Below are 18,691 nucleotides of genomic sequence, written 5' to 3' on the forward strand. Positions count from 1 at the left end.
CTGCAAGAATGTGCGTGGGTGAAGCACTGTTGATGTTAGGTATCCTTCAGAGTAGCAGGTCATTATCCTAAAAGGAAAAAACAAGGCATCTGTTGAATTAAAGGCTATCATTACACTCCAGAAATATAGGTTGGAAACTAGTCTAAATTGATTGGGTGGGTTATGCAGTTTGCAAAATCTGTTTGAAAGGTATGGTTTTTATTTCTAATCTGTAACACTGAATAGCAAAAACTGTCCACAGGGAGAATATGCTTCAGGTTGCCTCTTTTAAAACTTGTCAATTTATGGGACTTAGGAGATATTACTTTTCGGTTGTTGCCCTTGCTCTTCTCCCAAGCATTAGGGAACATTTGAATGAGAATCCCCTTTATTTGCTGGTTGCCTTTTTATGCCTTACATTTTGTATTGATTGTTGTATGGTGATTTTTTTCTTTTGTGATTTATTGTTTGTTTTTTATGCTGTACACGACCCAGAATCCCATTGTTTAAGCTGGGTGGCTTTATAAATCTTGAAAACAAACAAACAATAAAAAAACAAATAAATAAATAGTGACATAACTAAAAACTAATTCTAAAACAATAAAAAGCAAAACACCTGCCTAAGAGCAGTTGAGGCTAAATATAGTAGAACTACTAAAAATGTTACTGGTACAAGCAAAAAAAATGAGCTCTTTTTCTTTTTAAAAACCTTTGAAGAATGAAAGAGTTTTGAAAAGATAAAGGATCTTTTCAGACCTGGTTGTGACATGGACACATACAGGTTGTTTTCCTGGGAACAATATGGAAGTGATTTGCCATTGAGTTCTTCCAGGATGGTTTTCTAACATCTGATCAAGTCTATTCCCAAGGGTTTCTTGGTGGTATCCCATCCAAATACTAAGGACTTTGTTGCTTCTTTTCCTTTTTGAGTTTATCCAAGGTGCACCTAATGCATGTGTCTCTTGAACATAGCAAATGTATTACACAAACTCAAAGGGAACAAAACTGTACAAGGTTGTGAGTCTGCTACTGGAAAGACCTGCTCCACATAGCCACTTACCATGGTTTAATATGTTTTCCAGTGAATCCAGTGCTCAGATAAGATTATATTATTGATTTTTAGCAGTCCCAGTACATAAAATATGGATTATTTTTGTAACATCTTACAGTTCTGGAAAATACCTGAGAAACTAGAAAACCACAAAAGCATAAATGAAAAATTTAAATAATAACACATTTGGATTCATAACTGTGTTTATTGCAAAAGAATCTGGAATATATTACAACATAGTAGCAATAAACTTAGATTTATGTACTGTTCCATAGTGCTTTACAACACTCTCTGAGTAGTTTACAATGTCAGCATATTGACCCCAACAATTTGGGTCATCGTTTTACCGATCTCAGAAGTATGGAAGGCTGAGTCAACCTCAAGCCCCCTCAGGATCAAAATCCAGACTGTGGGCAGAGTTAGTCTGCAATTTTGCATTCTAAGCACTGCACCACCACACTGCACCATTTCTAATATACAAGATCAATGAACAATAATAAATTGCCCTATAAGGAAAATCCAAGATGAAGTCAGGTTAACACTGGGATACTTCTGTTTATATTTAGTTTGGTAGTAGCTAAGCTGGCATTAGCCTTAAATATGTGTTCTTCCCTGAATGTGAGAACTAATTATACATCTTTAGGTGTAATAACATTTGAAATCATATCACTCCAAAATATGATTGGCCCTACTTTCAAATACTTTCAAAGGAACAATTCAAATGACTCATTATTCCAAAAAAAAATCCTTTGGGATGGACCACATTTTTTTGCTATTAGGTATATTGTCCATGTTGAATATCATAGTCCTGACTCTTATACTAATGGTTTAGGGCTCTAAGTTTTTATTGTACTTATTTAATACTCAATTTTAAATGTAAGCAATCTCAAGGACCCTTGTCAAAATGAAAAGACAAGTTGTAAATACTTTAAAATATATTTCTTAATTAGAAATATATCAATTGCTTCATTTTTGCAGTATTGTGCCATAATCAATAACAGTGACTCTGCTGATCAAGATTATATGAATAATATGAATGTGAATTACTCATTTGTCAATGCAGGCATAAGACAAAGATTAACACCTAATCCCAAACTTCCTTGGAGTGATTATGTGCATAGTGGCTATTTATGCTCATGGAATTAATGAGAATTCACAAGAAACATTATTGGTAAGGAAAAACTCACACAAATCAGAATGCCTGATAGGTCATAAACTATGACGCCCATGATAGGCTTTAGAAGTATGATGTTCAAACAGCATGTCTTGTTGTTATAGTGTAAAGCTAATAAAAAGTACTCTTCTGAACCAATAGTTATACACCAGTGTATACCATTATGTCTCTTCTACTCCAGTTAGAATTGCACTTTGGAACTTCCTATTTTCAGGTTCATTTTCCTTTGTAGGAATAGTCTATGTCTTTCATGTATAGATCAGTCCTAGAATCATTGGCAAAATCTTGTCTTTCTCATATCTTATAATACTATAATCTCAGTGCATACTGTACCGTATACTGGTGGAAGACACTCTCTTCCACATATCCCTTCGCAACACTTCAGGTTACCACCGCATTCGAAGTCATAATCACAGTCATTGGGTGGATTGAGCATCCGACATTTTTCACGAAAGAATGGACACAATCCTGGTTTCTCTACAGTACAGTACAGGGGGGGAAAAGATGCAACATTGAACACAAGGTTGCATGTTAATGCTTCTTGAATTCAACTTGAGTGCTAAAACCTGTGCCAGAAGTATTCCATCTTGAAGCTTTCCTCACATAAACCACAAAACCTTCAACCTTAAGGGCAGATTATTTTGGGCTGTAATTGGAGTCCCCAAAACACCTCATCAGTGGAACGTACATTCATGTTGAATGCCAATTTCATAATGAAGATAACATTATTTTGTATGCTATATTATAATTTCCAGAATATCAGACTGGGACATTCTAGCACTTCTGTTGTTTTGTTCCTCCCTAAAACCAAAACTGGAGAAAAGCTAATCCTTTTCAAGCCCTCCCAGAGTGTGTTTACAGAATAGTAACTATGCTACCGTATATGCCGGCGTATAAGACGACCCGGCGTATAAGACGACCCCCCAACATTTCTACTCAAAATATAGTTTGTTATATACTCGCCCTCTCTTCCGCACGCCTTCCACTTTTGCACTTTTTTTTTTTTGTGGCACTTTTGTCTACCGTGGAAACGAATCCCGTGAAGCTGAAAGGAGCAGCCAGCCTTCTCCCCAGCTCCCAAGGAACGAGGCTCGCACCGCCCGGGCTCCGCTGAGGTATCCGGCTGGGGCTGTCAGGAGTTGTTACCGCTGGCGCGGCTCCGCACGGCTCCAGTCCCGCGTTGCCTCGGGAAGGGAAAGGCAAAAAGGAAGAGCCGCGGCGGCGCTTTGCAATGGCAGCAGCGGCTCCTGGTTTTGCCTTTCCCTTCCCGAGGCAACGCTGGACTGGAGCCGCGGAGCCGCGGCGGTAACAACTCCTGACAGCCCCAGCCGGATACCTCAGCGGAGCTCGGCGGTGCAAGCCTCGCTTCCTTGGGAGCTGGGAGAAGGCTGGCTGCTCCTTTAGGCTTCACGGGATTCGCTTTCCACGGTGCGCAAAGTGCCTCAGCATGAGCAGCCGCAGTGCTTCCCAATTACTATTTGCCGGCGTATAAGGCGACCCGGCATATAAGACGACCCCCCCAATTGGAGGCATCTTTTTCAGGGCAAAAAAGTCGTCTTATACGCCGGCAAATACGGTACTTTATTGTTTTTAATTATCTTGAACCCAGAATAATTAAACTTCTAATAACATACTCCACCCATCCAATGCTATTCCCTAATCCATCAAATTATACTAAATAAAGGGAATTTAATTCCTGTCAAGGGTCATAGCAGGCATGAGGTGGCACATTTTGGCAGTGGAATTCAGGAGTTTCTGGTGGTTAAATGCATTTTTTTAGCATATAAAAAGCTTAGTTCAACTATTTTACCATTTGAAATACAAAACAGGTCTCAGACATATGAGCTCATCAACTGAGATGGATCTGAAGCCGCAAAAGGGATGCTAGCAGGTCACATTTTGTAGTAATGTTCTTGCTTCTGTCTTCCAAAACATACCACCATGATTTCAGATCTAAGCATAATGGATTGATATTTTTCCTCCAGAGCCCATCTACAGTTTTACATAAGCTATATATTGACTACTCACCATATTAGAATAAAATATCTACATCTTTAATTGAAACAAACACAATACCCTGACCTAAGTTTGGAAATGTAGGTTTTGATACTTACCTCTGAAAATCCTTGTTCCAGATGCAGATGATATCTCTGACCAAAGGACAAGAAAGCCTATAAGAAGGAAGCTATCAAATGTCTTCATGGTACTGTACCAAATGATGCCTAAAACAGAGATAGGCTGTTATTTATATTGGTAGGACTGGATCAGGTGATCATGATTGTCTTCTCCCATTTAGGTAATAATTAGCTTTCATATCCTCATAACTAGCCAGTGCATCTTGCACATTTAATTCCATTGTTCAGAGTTTTCCATGTATACCTTTTTTCTACAGCCATGGATAATGGAATAAATGGAGGCTTTCCAACTAGTTTTGGATCAGTGTGGCCAGCAGCAAAAAATGATCCAAATATAGGTCTTCAGTTATTTAGATATTGTGGTCAAAATAGAGGTATACCATATGAACATTTAATGGGAAGAAATATTAAAACATAAACTTTTCTTTAATTCAGTGCCAATCTGGAAAAGACTGAACTATAATCATCATTTTATTTTGGTGAAAAAAGCAGGTACACAGGAGAAAACAATTTCTAGGTTTCTGAAAATGACACAGAACATATGTGGAAAAACAGGAATCCATAGAATATTTTGCAGAAGACAAACAGGATGTAGTAAATAGGCACTAGAGAATGACAACTATCAATTGGTATCCCAATCTTGAACTTCATACCGCAGGAAAAGAAGGAGGGAAATTCCTGGGGGAAGTACTAAAAAATCTGGCAGGAGTTTGTCAGAATAACAGAGCCTTAATACCCAGCAATGTAACATGAACATATAATCATACAATAGAATCAACAGGTTGAAGTTTCTGTGGCTTCTCTAGGATGCAGCAGATTATAAGAAGATTGGTGCCTGATTGATTCTCTGAACCCAGAACACAACAGCAAAGACATATTCATAAAAAGTTGTGAGGCCCAAATATGGACTAGAGAGGATTGTTGCTGATTTAATTCTTGATTGGGAGCCTCCCAGAGTTGGCCGAAAGATGGGCAGCTATATAAATGACAAACGTCCCAGGATAATGTTGCAGGATCCAATCGAAGGTGGTCACTGGGACCAGAGGTTTAGCATTTCAAGCTTTCAGTTTCATGCTGAAGCCCTCCTCGGCGAACTTCTCTCTCTCTCCAGAATGTGCTATATCAGGGGTGGGCAAACTTTTTGGCTCGGGGGCTGCATTGACTTTTAAAATTTGACAGACGGGCCGGGTCAGCACAAGATTTTTTGGGAATCGCCCCCCCCTTCCCCCCCTCTTCTCCTCCTTCCCCTCCCCTCGGAGGCTCCCCTCCCCTCGGAGGCCCTCTGAGTCAGGAGTTGCTACCGCCAGCGCGGCTCCACGCGGCTCCAATCCCGCGTTGCCTCGGGAAGGGAAAGGCAAAAAGGAAGAGCCGCGGCGGTGCTTTGCAACGGGAGCAGCGGCACCGGAGGCTCAGGCTCAGCGGCTCCTGGTTTTGCCTTTTCCTTCCCAAGGCAACGCGGGACTGAAGCCGCACGGAGCTGCGGTGGCAGTAGCAACTCCTGACAGCCCCAGCCGGACACCTGAGTGGAGCCCAGGCGAAACTGCCTCTTGCTGCTGCCGGAGCACCACTGGGTCGCCTCCTCCAAGCAGCCTGCCCGCCCACCGGGCTTCCCCTCTGCCGCACGGCTCGGGGCCAGGCGCAAGCGCCCGCGAGTTAAAAGGAAGCCGAAAGTTGCTGGGAAGTTGCTCGGGTGCTGGGAGCAGGCTTTTAAAGTGCCACCCAAGCAAAGTTTAAGCACACCCGCCCACCCACTGGGCAGAACCCTTCCTGCTCCTCGGCGGGAAGACGCTCCAGCCTGCAAGCTTTGTCTTTGCAAAGTTTAAGCCTGGAAGCCCCGGAAAAAAAAGGGGGATCGGCGGGGACTCACCTTCAGAGAGGTCACACTCGAAGGTGATTTCGAACTCCCAGCCGAGGCCTTTGCAAATTTCTTTTCTTTCCTACCCCTAGATCGCTCCACACTGTTTTGCAGCTTTGGGGGCCACGCGGCACAATTACGCCACGCCCAGCGATTTTTTTTCAGGGGCGGGCCGCCTTGGACAGACCAACGGGCCGGATGTGGCCCGCGGGCCGTAGTTTGCCCACCCCTGTGCTATATAAATGTTTTAAATAAATAATAATAAATAAATTTTGAGTGCTGAACTTTAGAATTTGGGAAAGATGCCTATTTTGAAAGAGCCAGACTTTCTCAGGTTTATAGTGTGACAGCTATTCTAATATTAATATTGGAATTCCTGGCCCCAGGCCCAGGGCATGTCATCATTAAGAATCCTGAGAGTGAGTTTCCTCAGTTCTGTCCCCACTTCTCTGGAGAAAGCTACCCAGAGATAAGGGGAGCTCCATCACTGTTGGTGTTCAGGCTGGCTGAATCTTTTTTATTTATTTTTATTTATTTATTTATTTATTTATTTGATTTGTCAATCGCTTACAAGATAATAGGTATACGTATATACATAGTTATGAATACATGAAATGGGTACATAGAAGAAAAATAAAAGAAACAATAGGACAGGGACGGTAGGCACGTTGGTGCGCTGATGCACGCCCCCTACAGACCTCTTAAGAAAGGGGTGAGGTCAATAGTAAAAAGTCTAAGGTTAAAGTTTTTGGGGTTTGGGGAAGAAACCACAGAGTAAGGTAGAGTATTCCAGACATTGACCACTCTGTTGCTGAAATTGTATTTCCTGCAATCAAGTTTGGTGCGGTTAACCTTGAGTTTGTATCTATTGTGTGCTCTTGTGTTGTTATGGTTGAAGCTGAAGTATTCATTGACAGGTAAGTCATTGCAATGTATGATTTTATATACCATGCTTAGATCAGACCGAAGACAGCGTAATTCAAGGTTTTCTAGGTCTAGAATTTTAAGTCTGGTGGTATAAGGTATTCTACAATGAGTAGAGGAGTGGAAAACTCTTCTTGTGAAATATTTCTGGACTTTCTCAACTGTGCTAATATCAGATACGTGATGTGGGTTCCAGACTGATGAGCTGTATTCGAGTATTGGTCTAGCAAATGTTTTGTATGCTCTAGTTAGTAGTGTGATATTACCAGAGAAAAAGCTATGTAGGATTAGGTTAACAACTCTTAATGCCTTTTTGGCTATGTAGTTACAGTGGGCTCTAGCACTTAGATCATTAGAGGTGAGTATTCCAAGGTCCTTTACAGAGCTTGGATCATCAACAAGATCTTGACTATTCAGCTTGTATTTTATTTTCTGATTTTTTTTGCCAGTATGTAAGACAGAGCATTTATTTGTTGAGATTTGAAGTTGCCATTTGTTTGACCATTCTGATACATAGTCAAGATCTTTTTGAAGGGTAGCAGTATTGTCTGTGGTATTGAACAGCTTTACATCATCAGCAAAAAGAATGCAGTTGCTCTTAATATGATCATTTATGTAGAGTATGAAGAGAGTTGGTCCTAGAACACTGCCTTGGGGGGCACCACTATTGACAGGTACAGAATTTGATAGGACACTCCCAATTTTGACCATTTGTTGTCTGTTTGACAGGAATGCTTCTATCCAGTTATGCAGTTGTCCAGAGAAACCATAAAATTTTAGTTTTAGGAGTAGTTTGTCGTGTACGACTGAATCAAAGGCTTTACATAAGTCTATGTAGATTGTGTCTATTGCTTTGCCCTGATCGAGTTGTGTTGCCTATATGTTTTTGCAGTGTAAGAGTTGTAGATTACAGGTTGGTTTTTTTCTGAAACCAAATTGTTTATTGGAGAGTAGGTTGTTTGTTTCAAGTGGAGGATAATGGGTTGGTTAATAATTGATTCCATGACTTTACAGGTGACGCAGCATAAGGAGATTGGTCTGTAATTTTCAGCTAGGCTGGGTCTCCCTTTTTGAAGATGGGGATGACCATGGCTTGTGACCATAGGTTAGGCAAGGAGCTGGTCCTGAAAGATTTTTCAAAGATTATGCTTAGAGGTTCGGCTATGGCAGTGGATAGCTATTTTAAGAAGTAGGCACATATTCCGTCCAGTCCAATAGATAGAGATGGTTTTAGATTACATAGTGCTTTATCAACATTGTCTTCTGTAAAATCAATATGTATTAGATTGTTGTAGTTTTCTGTGGTTCAGCTAGGAAATACTGGGCATGATCCATTGCTGTTTACAAATACTGAGCCAAAGAATGTGTTAAAGATGTTGGCTTTAATGGTGTCGTCATTGCAGTCTTTACCATTAGGTCCTATCAGGGGTGGGATGTACCTTGAGTCTTTTAGTTTGTTGTTTACAAAATTGTAAAAAGCGCAGGTGGAATTGGTACATAGAAAGTTTTCCTCTTGTTTAATGTGATAATTGGTGCATTCAGTCTTTATCTGGTGGCATAAATTTTTGTATCGGCTTTTGAAGTTGGCAACGTGACCAGATTTGTTTTTCCGCCAGAGTGATCTCTTTTGGGATTGAAGTTTCCTTATTGTTATGGGCAATCTGTTTTTTTTTTTGGGGGGGGGGTAGTTGTTGTTGGTACATATAGTTTGATGACTCTTTTGACTTCAAGTAAAAATATGTTGTAATGGTCTTCAACAGTATTGCATCCAGTGAATAGAGATTGTTAATCAAGGGATGAGAGATCGTGGTCTATAAGATCATAGTTTCCTTTTTTGAAGTTATACTTGAGGATTACGTCATTGTGATGATTTTTGTGTGGGCGTATGTTGAGACAAAAGTCAATCATGTTGTGGTCACTGCTGGAAAAGGGTTCTTTAGTTTGTATTCTGTAAATTGAATTCCAACTATTGCAGAAGATGAAATTGAGGTAGTTGTTTAGTCTAGTATTGTTGGTTACTAATTGTTCCAGACCCAGATTTGTAACAGCATTGTAGAAGGTTGTGTGTATGGGTTCAGTTGTACATTCATTTAGGGTCCGGTCAATATGAGGTAGATTGAAGTCACCAAGAAAGATAAAAGTGTGTGGGCAGGACGTTGCCCATGTTAGTAGTGAATTTAGCTTGTTTACAAGTTCAATGTCATAATCAGGTGCTCTGTAACATAGTAAGAATTGAAATGTGATATTTAAGGATAGTTCACAGACGATGGTCTCAGGAAGAGCAAGCTCCTGGGTAACTTGGATGTTTTTTAGATGTAAGGACTTTTTATAGAAGATAGCAACACCACCTCCTCTATGAATTTCACGATCTGATCGGTAAACATGATAATCTTGAAACCAGAGATATTTTTATTGGGAATTTTACCTGATACATACTGTAAAGATTTGAAATACCTGATTGTAAATGTATTAACAGCGGCTAGGATTGTATTTACTAAAAATTGGAAAAATGAGAAAATACCATCGCAGGAGGAAACTATTAAGAAAATATTGGAATGTGCTGAAATGAGTAGATTGACATTTGAAATTAGAGAACAAGAGGATAAACAATTTTACAAAATCTGGGACCTTTTCTATCAATGGTTAGATAATAAAATACAATAATAGAATATGTAGAATTTTAGAAAATAATGAATATATAAAAATGTATTTCTTTTCTTTTCTTGTTATTATATCTATAAAATGTCTTTAGGATAGATTTGGGAAGATTATATGAATTGTTATAAAACAAACTAAGTAAATTATAGTTATCTCGCAAAGTATGAATGAACAAAATTACAGTCAAATGATTGTTTAATAGTGATACTAGGGTATTCAATTTTTGATTGATAATATGAGTTATTATGCAATGTAACTGTAATTGAGACTATGAAATGGATGCACAAATTTTTTTGTAAACCAACCGACACACTGCTTGTACACTTATGAAAGAAAGTTGGATGTTTTTATGTTTTGTTTGTTTTTGTTTGTCTTTAAAAACCAATAAAACTTGCAAAAAAAAGTATTTTTTGAAGCTCTTAATCTTTCCTTCTTGGTGATACTGAAATATGAGACCAACTCACAGTTTAGTGGAATCTACTCTACCATGGATAAGTTATCTTTTAGGGGAAATATTGTAATTAAATTTTGTACACTAGAGATTACTATAATGTATTCTGTAGGTAAATAAAGAACAGAAAAGTGAGATGTTAATTTTATTTATGATAAACAACAATTTCCATTACAATGAATCATCTTTCTTTATTTTTCATATTTCATTATGATTATAATAAACTGTGCCCACCCAAAGGAAGGAAGGAAGGAAGGAAGGAAAGGAGAAAAGAAAGAAAAGTACTCTGCAATAACCAGGAGTAAAACAGTTGTAGCAAATATCTTGCTGTTTCATTTCTTGATCAAGAAACACTTCTGAAGCTGATGAAGGGATCAGAAAGATGCTGTAACATTGTTGGAGTTTTACATGGAGTTGCCAAACCACTTTCATCAATGGGGAAGCCTGTTAATGGATTACAAATTAGATGTTAAAATTTAACAATACAAAAGTAGCTAAACAAGCACCTATGTTTCTAAATACCAAACCAGTTCAAGAAGAAACATTTTGCTGGAGACAGCATCAAGGAAACAGTCAAATGATGTAATAAATAAAAACTTATGTCAGCCTAGGTTGGAGGACTCCTAGTTGTCAGTAAATGGCTGAAGAATTTAAAATAAATGTTAAGGACCAGCTGCTATGGGAAGATTGATGAAGTATAACAATGCCAGCAAATTTGATTTGCATGTGGTTGATCAAAGTTTCTGGTAGCTAATCTGAAGCAAAGGACTCAAAGGCAGTGGAAGTGAAAGCAATATCTGTAGTCACCCAAGAAAGAAAGAAAGAAAGAAAGAAAGAAAGAAAGAAAGAAAGAAAGAAAGAAAGAAAGAAAGAAAGAAAGAAAGAAAGAAAGAGGAAGGAAGGAAGGAAGGAAGGAAGGAAGGAAGGAAGGAAGGAAGGAAGGAAGGAAGGAAGGGGAGAATATTAGGCTACACGGCTAAAATGAAGGGAGCATGGAGGATATTTCCTTTTTCATCAAGACTATGATAATATGAAACCCAGTGCATCCTTGCGAAGAAAATACTACCTGAAAGAGCTTCTTATTTTGGATCCACACAGCGCATTGCACAACAATAGTTACAACATTTCTTCTTTTTTTGACAACCATAATCTGTCCGGCACTCATTAGGCAGAGGACCAGAGCAATCGCAGATATCGATTGGGCACACCCCTGGCTTCTGTTTAACTGGGCATTCTGGTAATGGCAGAGGGAAATGGGAAAATGTTGTGGAATTATTACATTACATTATTGATTTACAGAATATATTATTAATTCACCATCAGTCAATTTCAAAAGGCAGTTTTAGTTGGAACAGCTTACATCCTGCAATAATACTTCTGACATCATTACATCAACTTCCATTGACCACTTTAGCTGTTACTTTCCACATCCTCTCCCCTCTTTTGGTCCCTGGTATTTTTCCAGCTTTTTATGCTTTTTCCTGATCTTACTGTCACTTGGTGGTAAGAGCACTTGGGGCTGTGACTTCTAGGTTGAGAGAATCTCCAAAGATCAAGGAATGACATCAGAGCTCTCTGACCAGATGAGTGTAGTGCTAAGAACAGCTAAAATCAGAGGTGGTATTCAGCAAGTTCTGGCCAGTTCTGGAGAACCGGTAATGGAAATTTTGAGTAGTTTGGAGAACTGGCAAGTACTACCTCTGACTGGCCCTTCCCCCATCTATTTTCTAACTCCTGAGTCCCAGCTGATTGGCTGGGTCTTCTTTTATTGCACTGCACAGGGGAACGGAGCTGGAAAGCAGGTTAGTGGGGTGTGGAGGGAATGGAATTTTGTAGTAACTGTCATGTCCCTGTCAGAATCTGATTCAGTGGGGGAGGCCGAACAGCTGACAGGGAGTGGGAGTGTGGCTCCATTGGCTGTGGAAGAAACTGAGGAAGAGCAGAGTCTGGCTGGGCAGAGCAGGAGAGAAGTAGAGCAGGGGAGAGGGAATTCAGAGGAAGACCCAGCCTACCCCTCTTCATTCTAGGGCATGAAGGGAGGAACAGAGAAGGGAGCAACATGAGTTGCATGGCTTATGGGAGAGGAAAGGGCCCTGATTCCCTTCATTAACTGCAACTGGGAACAGTCTTTAAAAAGAGAAAATGCACACAGCAAGTTGTTGGGAGCAAATTGTGAATTTATCTGGTATTGTCGTGGCTTATCTGTGTTCCTGGCCTCTTCCCAACTGTGTGAGTGTTGCTGTGCTTTCAAGTCTGAAACTTTTTCTCCTGCCCTGTCAAGTTAATTACTGCGGCTTTGTTTGTTTAGATTTTTAGTTACAGTCTGTATATACCTTGTTTTGGACTGAATTTTCTATAGTTAAAGGCTGTTCTTGGGAGAGTTTTTCTCCAGCCAAAGGTAACCTGGACATTTGGGGCAAAGTTGGAGATAATAAAGGGACTCTTCTTGCTTATTTGACTGTATTGCCTTTGTGCCATGCCCTGGGTCATCACAGTAACCTTCCCCCAGGAGTGGGGAGAGAATGGAGATTGTACAGTATCCTTCCCCTGCCACGCTTACCAAACCTCTCCCACCAAGCCACACCATGCCCACCAAGCCATGCCCACAGAACCGGTAGTAAAAAATATAACAGCCCACCACTGGCTAAAATATTAATCAGAACCTCAAACTCCCAGGCCTCTGGTAGAGGATCCATCATCAGGCTTCTGAATTGTGTCCATCTGTGAGTCAGGCCCCCACAATGTAACTCCAAGTCAATCACACTTCTGTGAAATCAAACTGTCCACTTAGCTAGCAACACTGATTGACAATCGATTTCACATGCTGTTGTGCAAATGGAATAGACAACAGGTGGAAAGCATAGGTAGTTAGCAAGACATCCCCAATAAAGGAGTGTATTAAGAGCATCTCTTATTTTTCCTGATAACAATCATGACAATAAAGGCAATATAAATTTATTCTATCAGCTCTATCAAATAGACAATTTAAAAGCAAAGATGTGGGCATAAAAACTCAGTGAGGCTTCCTTCTCTTTCCTCCATCATCTCAGTTCACCAAACAGATACTTTTATGTCTTACCTGCTGGGAGGTCACTCCCAGTTGTGGAGGGGGATCCCATCCAAAGAGTTAGAAGGCCCACAAGGAGAAAGGTGGTGAGCAGCCTCATGCTTTCCTCCAGATTCATCAAATGACCTAGAATGATCAAAAACTACTTCTGAGTACAGCAGCGTAGGAACACAAATGTGGTTAGGGCTACAGTTGCACAGAACTGCTATCAGAGTTTTGCCCAACTGGTTTGTATGCTTCAATTCTGTCTCCTCTCCCCAAACAGAAGCAATACTTCTCATTTTTGTTGAAGCAGAAGCTAGGGTTACAATAGGTGGAAACATTAGTAACTACAATATTATGGCATAGTCCAGATCATGATCACCCTTCCATGTCTGTAAACTCTGATGGCTAATAAAAGGAGATGTCCTCTTTTTTGTCCTGATATTCTCTGTCTGGCAAGCAGCGTGTTAAAATCAATTATATATTTTTGAACCTTTTTAATAAAGGTAGTCACTCAAACTTTCATATATAGTGGCCTTGTAAAATGTCTGCTTCTCTCATGTCTTCGTCTGTCAATAAATTATGAGCCAAGGTGTATGTAATCTAATTTATTTCCTGATTCCAGCAATTGGCTTTAATCTGGCCCAGTTAATCTATGATCAGTAAAGATAAAGAAGATCACACCATATGTTCCTAGGGTGAAATTTGAAAAGGACAACACAGTTGATTCTGTATGATTGTTAACCATTTTTCTTTCTTTTAATAATATTTTTGCAATTGTAAATGAGCACAGAAGATTTTCCTACTCATTGTTCCATTGCTCCAAATGAAGACCTCGAGAGAAAGGTTGGAAAGAAGTTGGAGAAAGATGTGAAGCATGTTGTGGGTTTCTGCTTAGGAGAAGCAAAGAAGAGCCCATGGGATTTTCCATGGAAGAAGGGAATTGAAGACCCCCATGCAAGACTCAACAATGGAGGGGGAGCCTGGATGGTTGAAGGAGATGGCTGGCTTGGAGGGGACGGAGGGAGATAGCTACAGGATGAGAAGTCTGCTTTTGGTATGAAAACTGTGCAGCAGATCCTGGTAGAGAGCCAGCTTTGAAAGGGGAAACGGGAAATTTTTGGCTGAGATGAATAAGGTCACATAATAGTACTCCCAGCTACTTTCTTTCTACTCTCACACATTCTCTCTTGTCTAGCCCAGAAATGGATGAGGGAGACATAGAGAAGGAGGAGGAAACAGGAGACACAGTGGGGGAAAGTTGCTAGTAGGAAGGTGTGAAATCTAGAGTTCCCTAACTTCCAGCAAAAGCAGAAAATGCCCTTCTTTTTGACAAAATCTCCCCCCTTCTTTCCCTTTCCCTCTCCCTCTCTCCCCCCTCTCTCCTTCCCTCTCTCTGTTTCTCTGTGTGTTTCTTACTCTATTTCTCTCTCTCTCTCTCTCTCTCTCTCTGTCACTCTGTCTCTCTGTCTCCCCCCCTCTCCCCGAGTTGATGAGCAAAATGGCAAAACTACTTAAACTACTTTCAGGACTTTCAAGGACATAGTTCATCCTTAAAATACACAACATCTCTCTCTCCCCCCCTCTCTTTCTCTCCTTCCCTCCCTCCCTTTCTTGCACCCAATTCACTCTCCCTCCCTCTCTGTCTCTCCCCTGGGGGGAAGGAACCCCGGGTGGTGGGAATCTGACATCCAGAGGCTGATGAGCCCAGGAGGAACATGCTGAAGACCAACTGGCCGGCAGGGAGGCGGGGCATCACAACACTAGCAGTTCTGCAGGAAAAGCAACTGATATCTGAGAGGCAAGAGCGGGCCCAGGACAATGCTACTCTTGCCAGGGGTGACTGGGGCAGGTGTTGTAATGGGCTCCAGGAGGAGGGGACTCTGTTTCCCCCATTGTGAAGTGTGCTAAATTTTACTGTGTTGTGCAAGGCGCTACAAGCGGGCAACAGCAAATGAACCGTGATGAAGGCAGAGTGCTGTTTTGTGCAAAGGCAAGTGCAGGGGCGCTTCGTTCCTTCACTAAGGCTCTGCCCATTGCCACTACTGTGACAGGGTGACAGCTTTTTTATCCCTCTGTTGTGATATGGCGACAGGAAGCCACAGCAGAGGGATGAAAGAGCCACATGTGGCTCAGTAGCCACGGGTTGCTGACTCCCAGCCTAGATCCTTGTTGATACTGATCTTTGCCCTTTGGAACATGCTTCCTATGATTTCAGCAAGCCCTTTTTAGCCTTCCAGAAAGCCTTGAAAACCTTGTCTTTTCCCACAAGTCTTCAGATAGTGTGAGGTTGGAGCCCAGTAAAGCTCTTTGTGGATATGTAGGGATGTGTTACATTTGGCAGTGCCAGGAGTTGCTGTATTGATTTTTTATGATTTTTTTGTTGTTTTATTGATTTTATTGTTATTTGTGAAACTATCCAGGGATATATTGCATATAAACCTTCTAAATAAATAAAATTAAATGCCCCAAAATAAAAATATTACTATTCTGATGTTTATTGAGCAATATAGCAGAAGGTTACTTCTGAGTATTTACATATATGGCATCTCTGACCAAAGGACCAGAGGTTCTACAAAAATTGTCTTCAGGATGCTACTGGGTAATATTTCTTGATGCTTAGGACAAAGTGAGAGTCAATTATATGAAGAGGGTGGTGTCAATATACTTTAATAATAATTTCACATCTCACATACCTGGTTGATATCTTACATACTGTTCATACCTGATACCTCTTCAGGGTAAATTGCATTTTTCAGTATTTTTCAACATTACCTCTTTTTTCCCCTTTCCTTTGATGAAGCAATAGCTATTGCACTAGGGATAAATTGCAATAACCTTTCCCAACCCTGTAAACAGCTGTGTGTGGAAACTGTTCTACTCTTTGTGGCTTATTAAGCCAGATTCCAGATGCACAATACAGAATTCTGTGTGTGACAGAAACTCCAGGAAATTTCAGTGCATGGCCTCTGGCAAGCTAGAAAACCCTTAGTCTATATTATCTTGGCTTGGCTTTTTGGAATGAACAATACACCAGTCGACTTTCTCTTTTAATTAGATCCTTTGTCAGTTTGTGGTTAGTTTCAGTTTTAGGATATTAACAATTTCCTGTCAATTACATCTTGTTTTCAGCATCTGAAGGAAGGTTTTGGTTTTTATAAACTGGGGAAATATCTGATTTGGGGAACAGATAGATATGATACAGTATTCAGTTTGCTAATAAATATCACATACAAGGGAAGATGTACCTAATGGACTTCAGTTGTTACAGGGTACACTCAGCTGAATATCAGGAAAATATTCTTAATAGAGTTGACCATAGTGGCATTTCTCTAGAATGTCCTCATTTTGTCAAAACTGTGAGAATTCAAAGCCCGCCAATGTGGAAAGCAGGTGCTTAGGAAGATTAGTCCTGTGCATGTATAGTCAATCATTCCTTTGCCATGTTTTCCAAGAGTCAGTGAGAGGGTTCCAGGCTATCAGTGCTGGGACATTAACTCCTATCTACAAGATGATCTTCATTTAGATAAATTACATTTCCCCCTTTTTCAAAGTTTCACAGATACACAACCTGCCTATTTTTCTTCCTTTTCATCCATCAAGAGGATCCATATTCCTACTATGCAATGCAACAGATTAGAAAGAAAATCTCTTTTGGACAGGAGCAACGCTTTTGTCTCTCCTCCCCCGGTAACAAGCTGAACTGTTATTATGCTGATCTCATATTGATATCTGCCTACCAGCAATTAGGTGGCACAATACATAGTACTGGCCCAAACTCTAGGTTGATATAGAACTGATCAAGTGACTCCTATGGCTGTACCTGTTGCTATGTAGGGGTTTTATGTTGTGGCTTTTAAATATTGTAAGCCACCCAGAGTCACTATTAGTGAATTGAATGGCTATATGAATTTGTTTAATAAATAAAGGATAAATAAATAACAAAGAACTTTGTTATTCCTTCTTCCACATTCAATCTTTCAATTCTTCTGCAGCCTTTCTGGCTATTCTCATTCATAATCTTTGGCATTTAATTGAAATATCATAGTAAGGGAAGCTATCAATCACTAAAAATGTATAAACACTCCCTTCACTCATCTTAGGAATAAGGGAAGGTAAGAGTACTACTATGTGCCAGATATAACAATTTCACCCACCACCAATGTAAAAAAATTAGTACAATGTAAAAATTTAGGCATAAAAAGGGAGCAATACAAAAAAAAGACCAGAAAAAATGACAACAATATTTGAGAAATCAAATATCCAACAGAGATTAAAAAAAAATCAATGTTTAAAAATTGATTTAAATAATGTCAGAATGAGGTTTATACAAATATCTGGGGATATTATTTCAGAGGGCAGCATAAGAATGGAAAGTTGAAAATGGGTCAAAATTGTCCAAAATTCTTGGTTCAATTAATTCATGTTGGGGCAGAAGTACCACACTGCTGCCTAGCTTGGAAGTCCTTTTCAGAGCAGTTCTTGGGTAAGCTTAGCCTTGTCTTCTTGTCTTGGTCTTCTTGGATTTCACATCGCTACTGGAAGGCTATTCTCCTAGCAGGTTTTAATCTAATATGCAAAACAAAGGGAATCAGGAAGCAACAAAAACACCTTCTTCCACTTTCTTCCTTGTTAAATTGCATTTCTTTACATTCCAAGTTATTAGGATGCTGGTAATGTTTTTGCTTTTTAACAGCTGAGCTGAAATGTGCAATCTGTATCTTTGCCTTTGCTTTGGGGCATGAATACACCATGGCTTTTTTTCCTAATTAGCTCTCTTGTCAGTTTGTGGTTAACCAATAGTTTCTTGCAACAATAATGTGGTTAGCTCATTTCACTTTCAAACCATTAGCAATATCTTGTCCTTTTCCTTTCCCGTTCAACAACTCAAGCAAAGTAATTCTTGTTTCCTACTTTCAAATGTGAGGTCCAATTGGAAGAACGAAACAACATAGTAAAGCTCTTGTGGTTAATAGTTCCCATATTTATTCTGGTAATAACATTCAGAATTTCCCAAATGCAATCCAGTTTGGAATACATAACATTTCCCAAGGATAAAAACAAACTTTCATGGACCTGTAAAGTCAATATGTAGTAGATCATTGCAGTTTGTTGTGGTACGACTAGGAAATGTGGGGCATGAGCCATTGCTGTTTACAAAGAATGAACTGAAGAACATGTTGAAGAGGTTGGCCTTGACAGCTTCATCACTACATTTGGTCCTTTTAGGGGTGGGAAGGTCCTTGAGTCTTTAACATTTTGTGTTTACAAAATTGTAAAAGGTGCAGGTAGATTTTATGTGTAGGAGGTTTTCCTCTTGCTTGCAGTGGTAATTGGTGCATTCTGCCTTTATCTGTTGGCATAAGGTGTTGTATCTGCTTTTAAAGTTTGCTATGTAGCTGCTTTTGTCTTTTT

General features: G+C 39.9%; 1 protein-coding gene across 1 annotated transcript; it reads right to left on the bottom strand.

Annotated features, from left to right (window-relative positions):
• Positions 1–13,394, bottom strand: LOC148131116 (antileukoproteinase-like). Its single transcript, XM_087959036.1, has 6 exons — positions 13,307–13,394; positions 11,312–11,461; positions 4,319–4,426; positions 2,538–2,681; positions 1,040–1,169; positions 1–67 (listed from the first exon to the last, which is right to left on the bottom strand). The coding sequence occupies exons 1-5, from the start codon at positions 13,392–13,394 to the stop codon at positions 1,099–1,101; spliced, it is 561 nt and encodes a 186-aa protein (XP_087815162.1). The 3' UTR covers positions 1–67; positions 1,040–1,098.
• Between the last annotated feature and the right edge of the window lie 5,297 nt (positions 13,395–18,691).

The sequence above is a fragment of the Notechis scutatus genome, chromosome 3, assembly GCF_049901735.1.
Source record: "Notechis scutatus isolate UNSWTSFEM ecotype Mainland chromosome 3, rNotScu1.2, whole genome shotgun sequence".
NCBI classification, from domain to species: Eukaryota; Metazoa; Chordata; class Lepidosauria; order Squamata; family Elapidae; genus Notechis; species Notechis scutatus.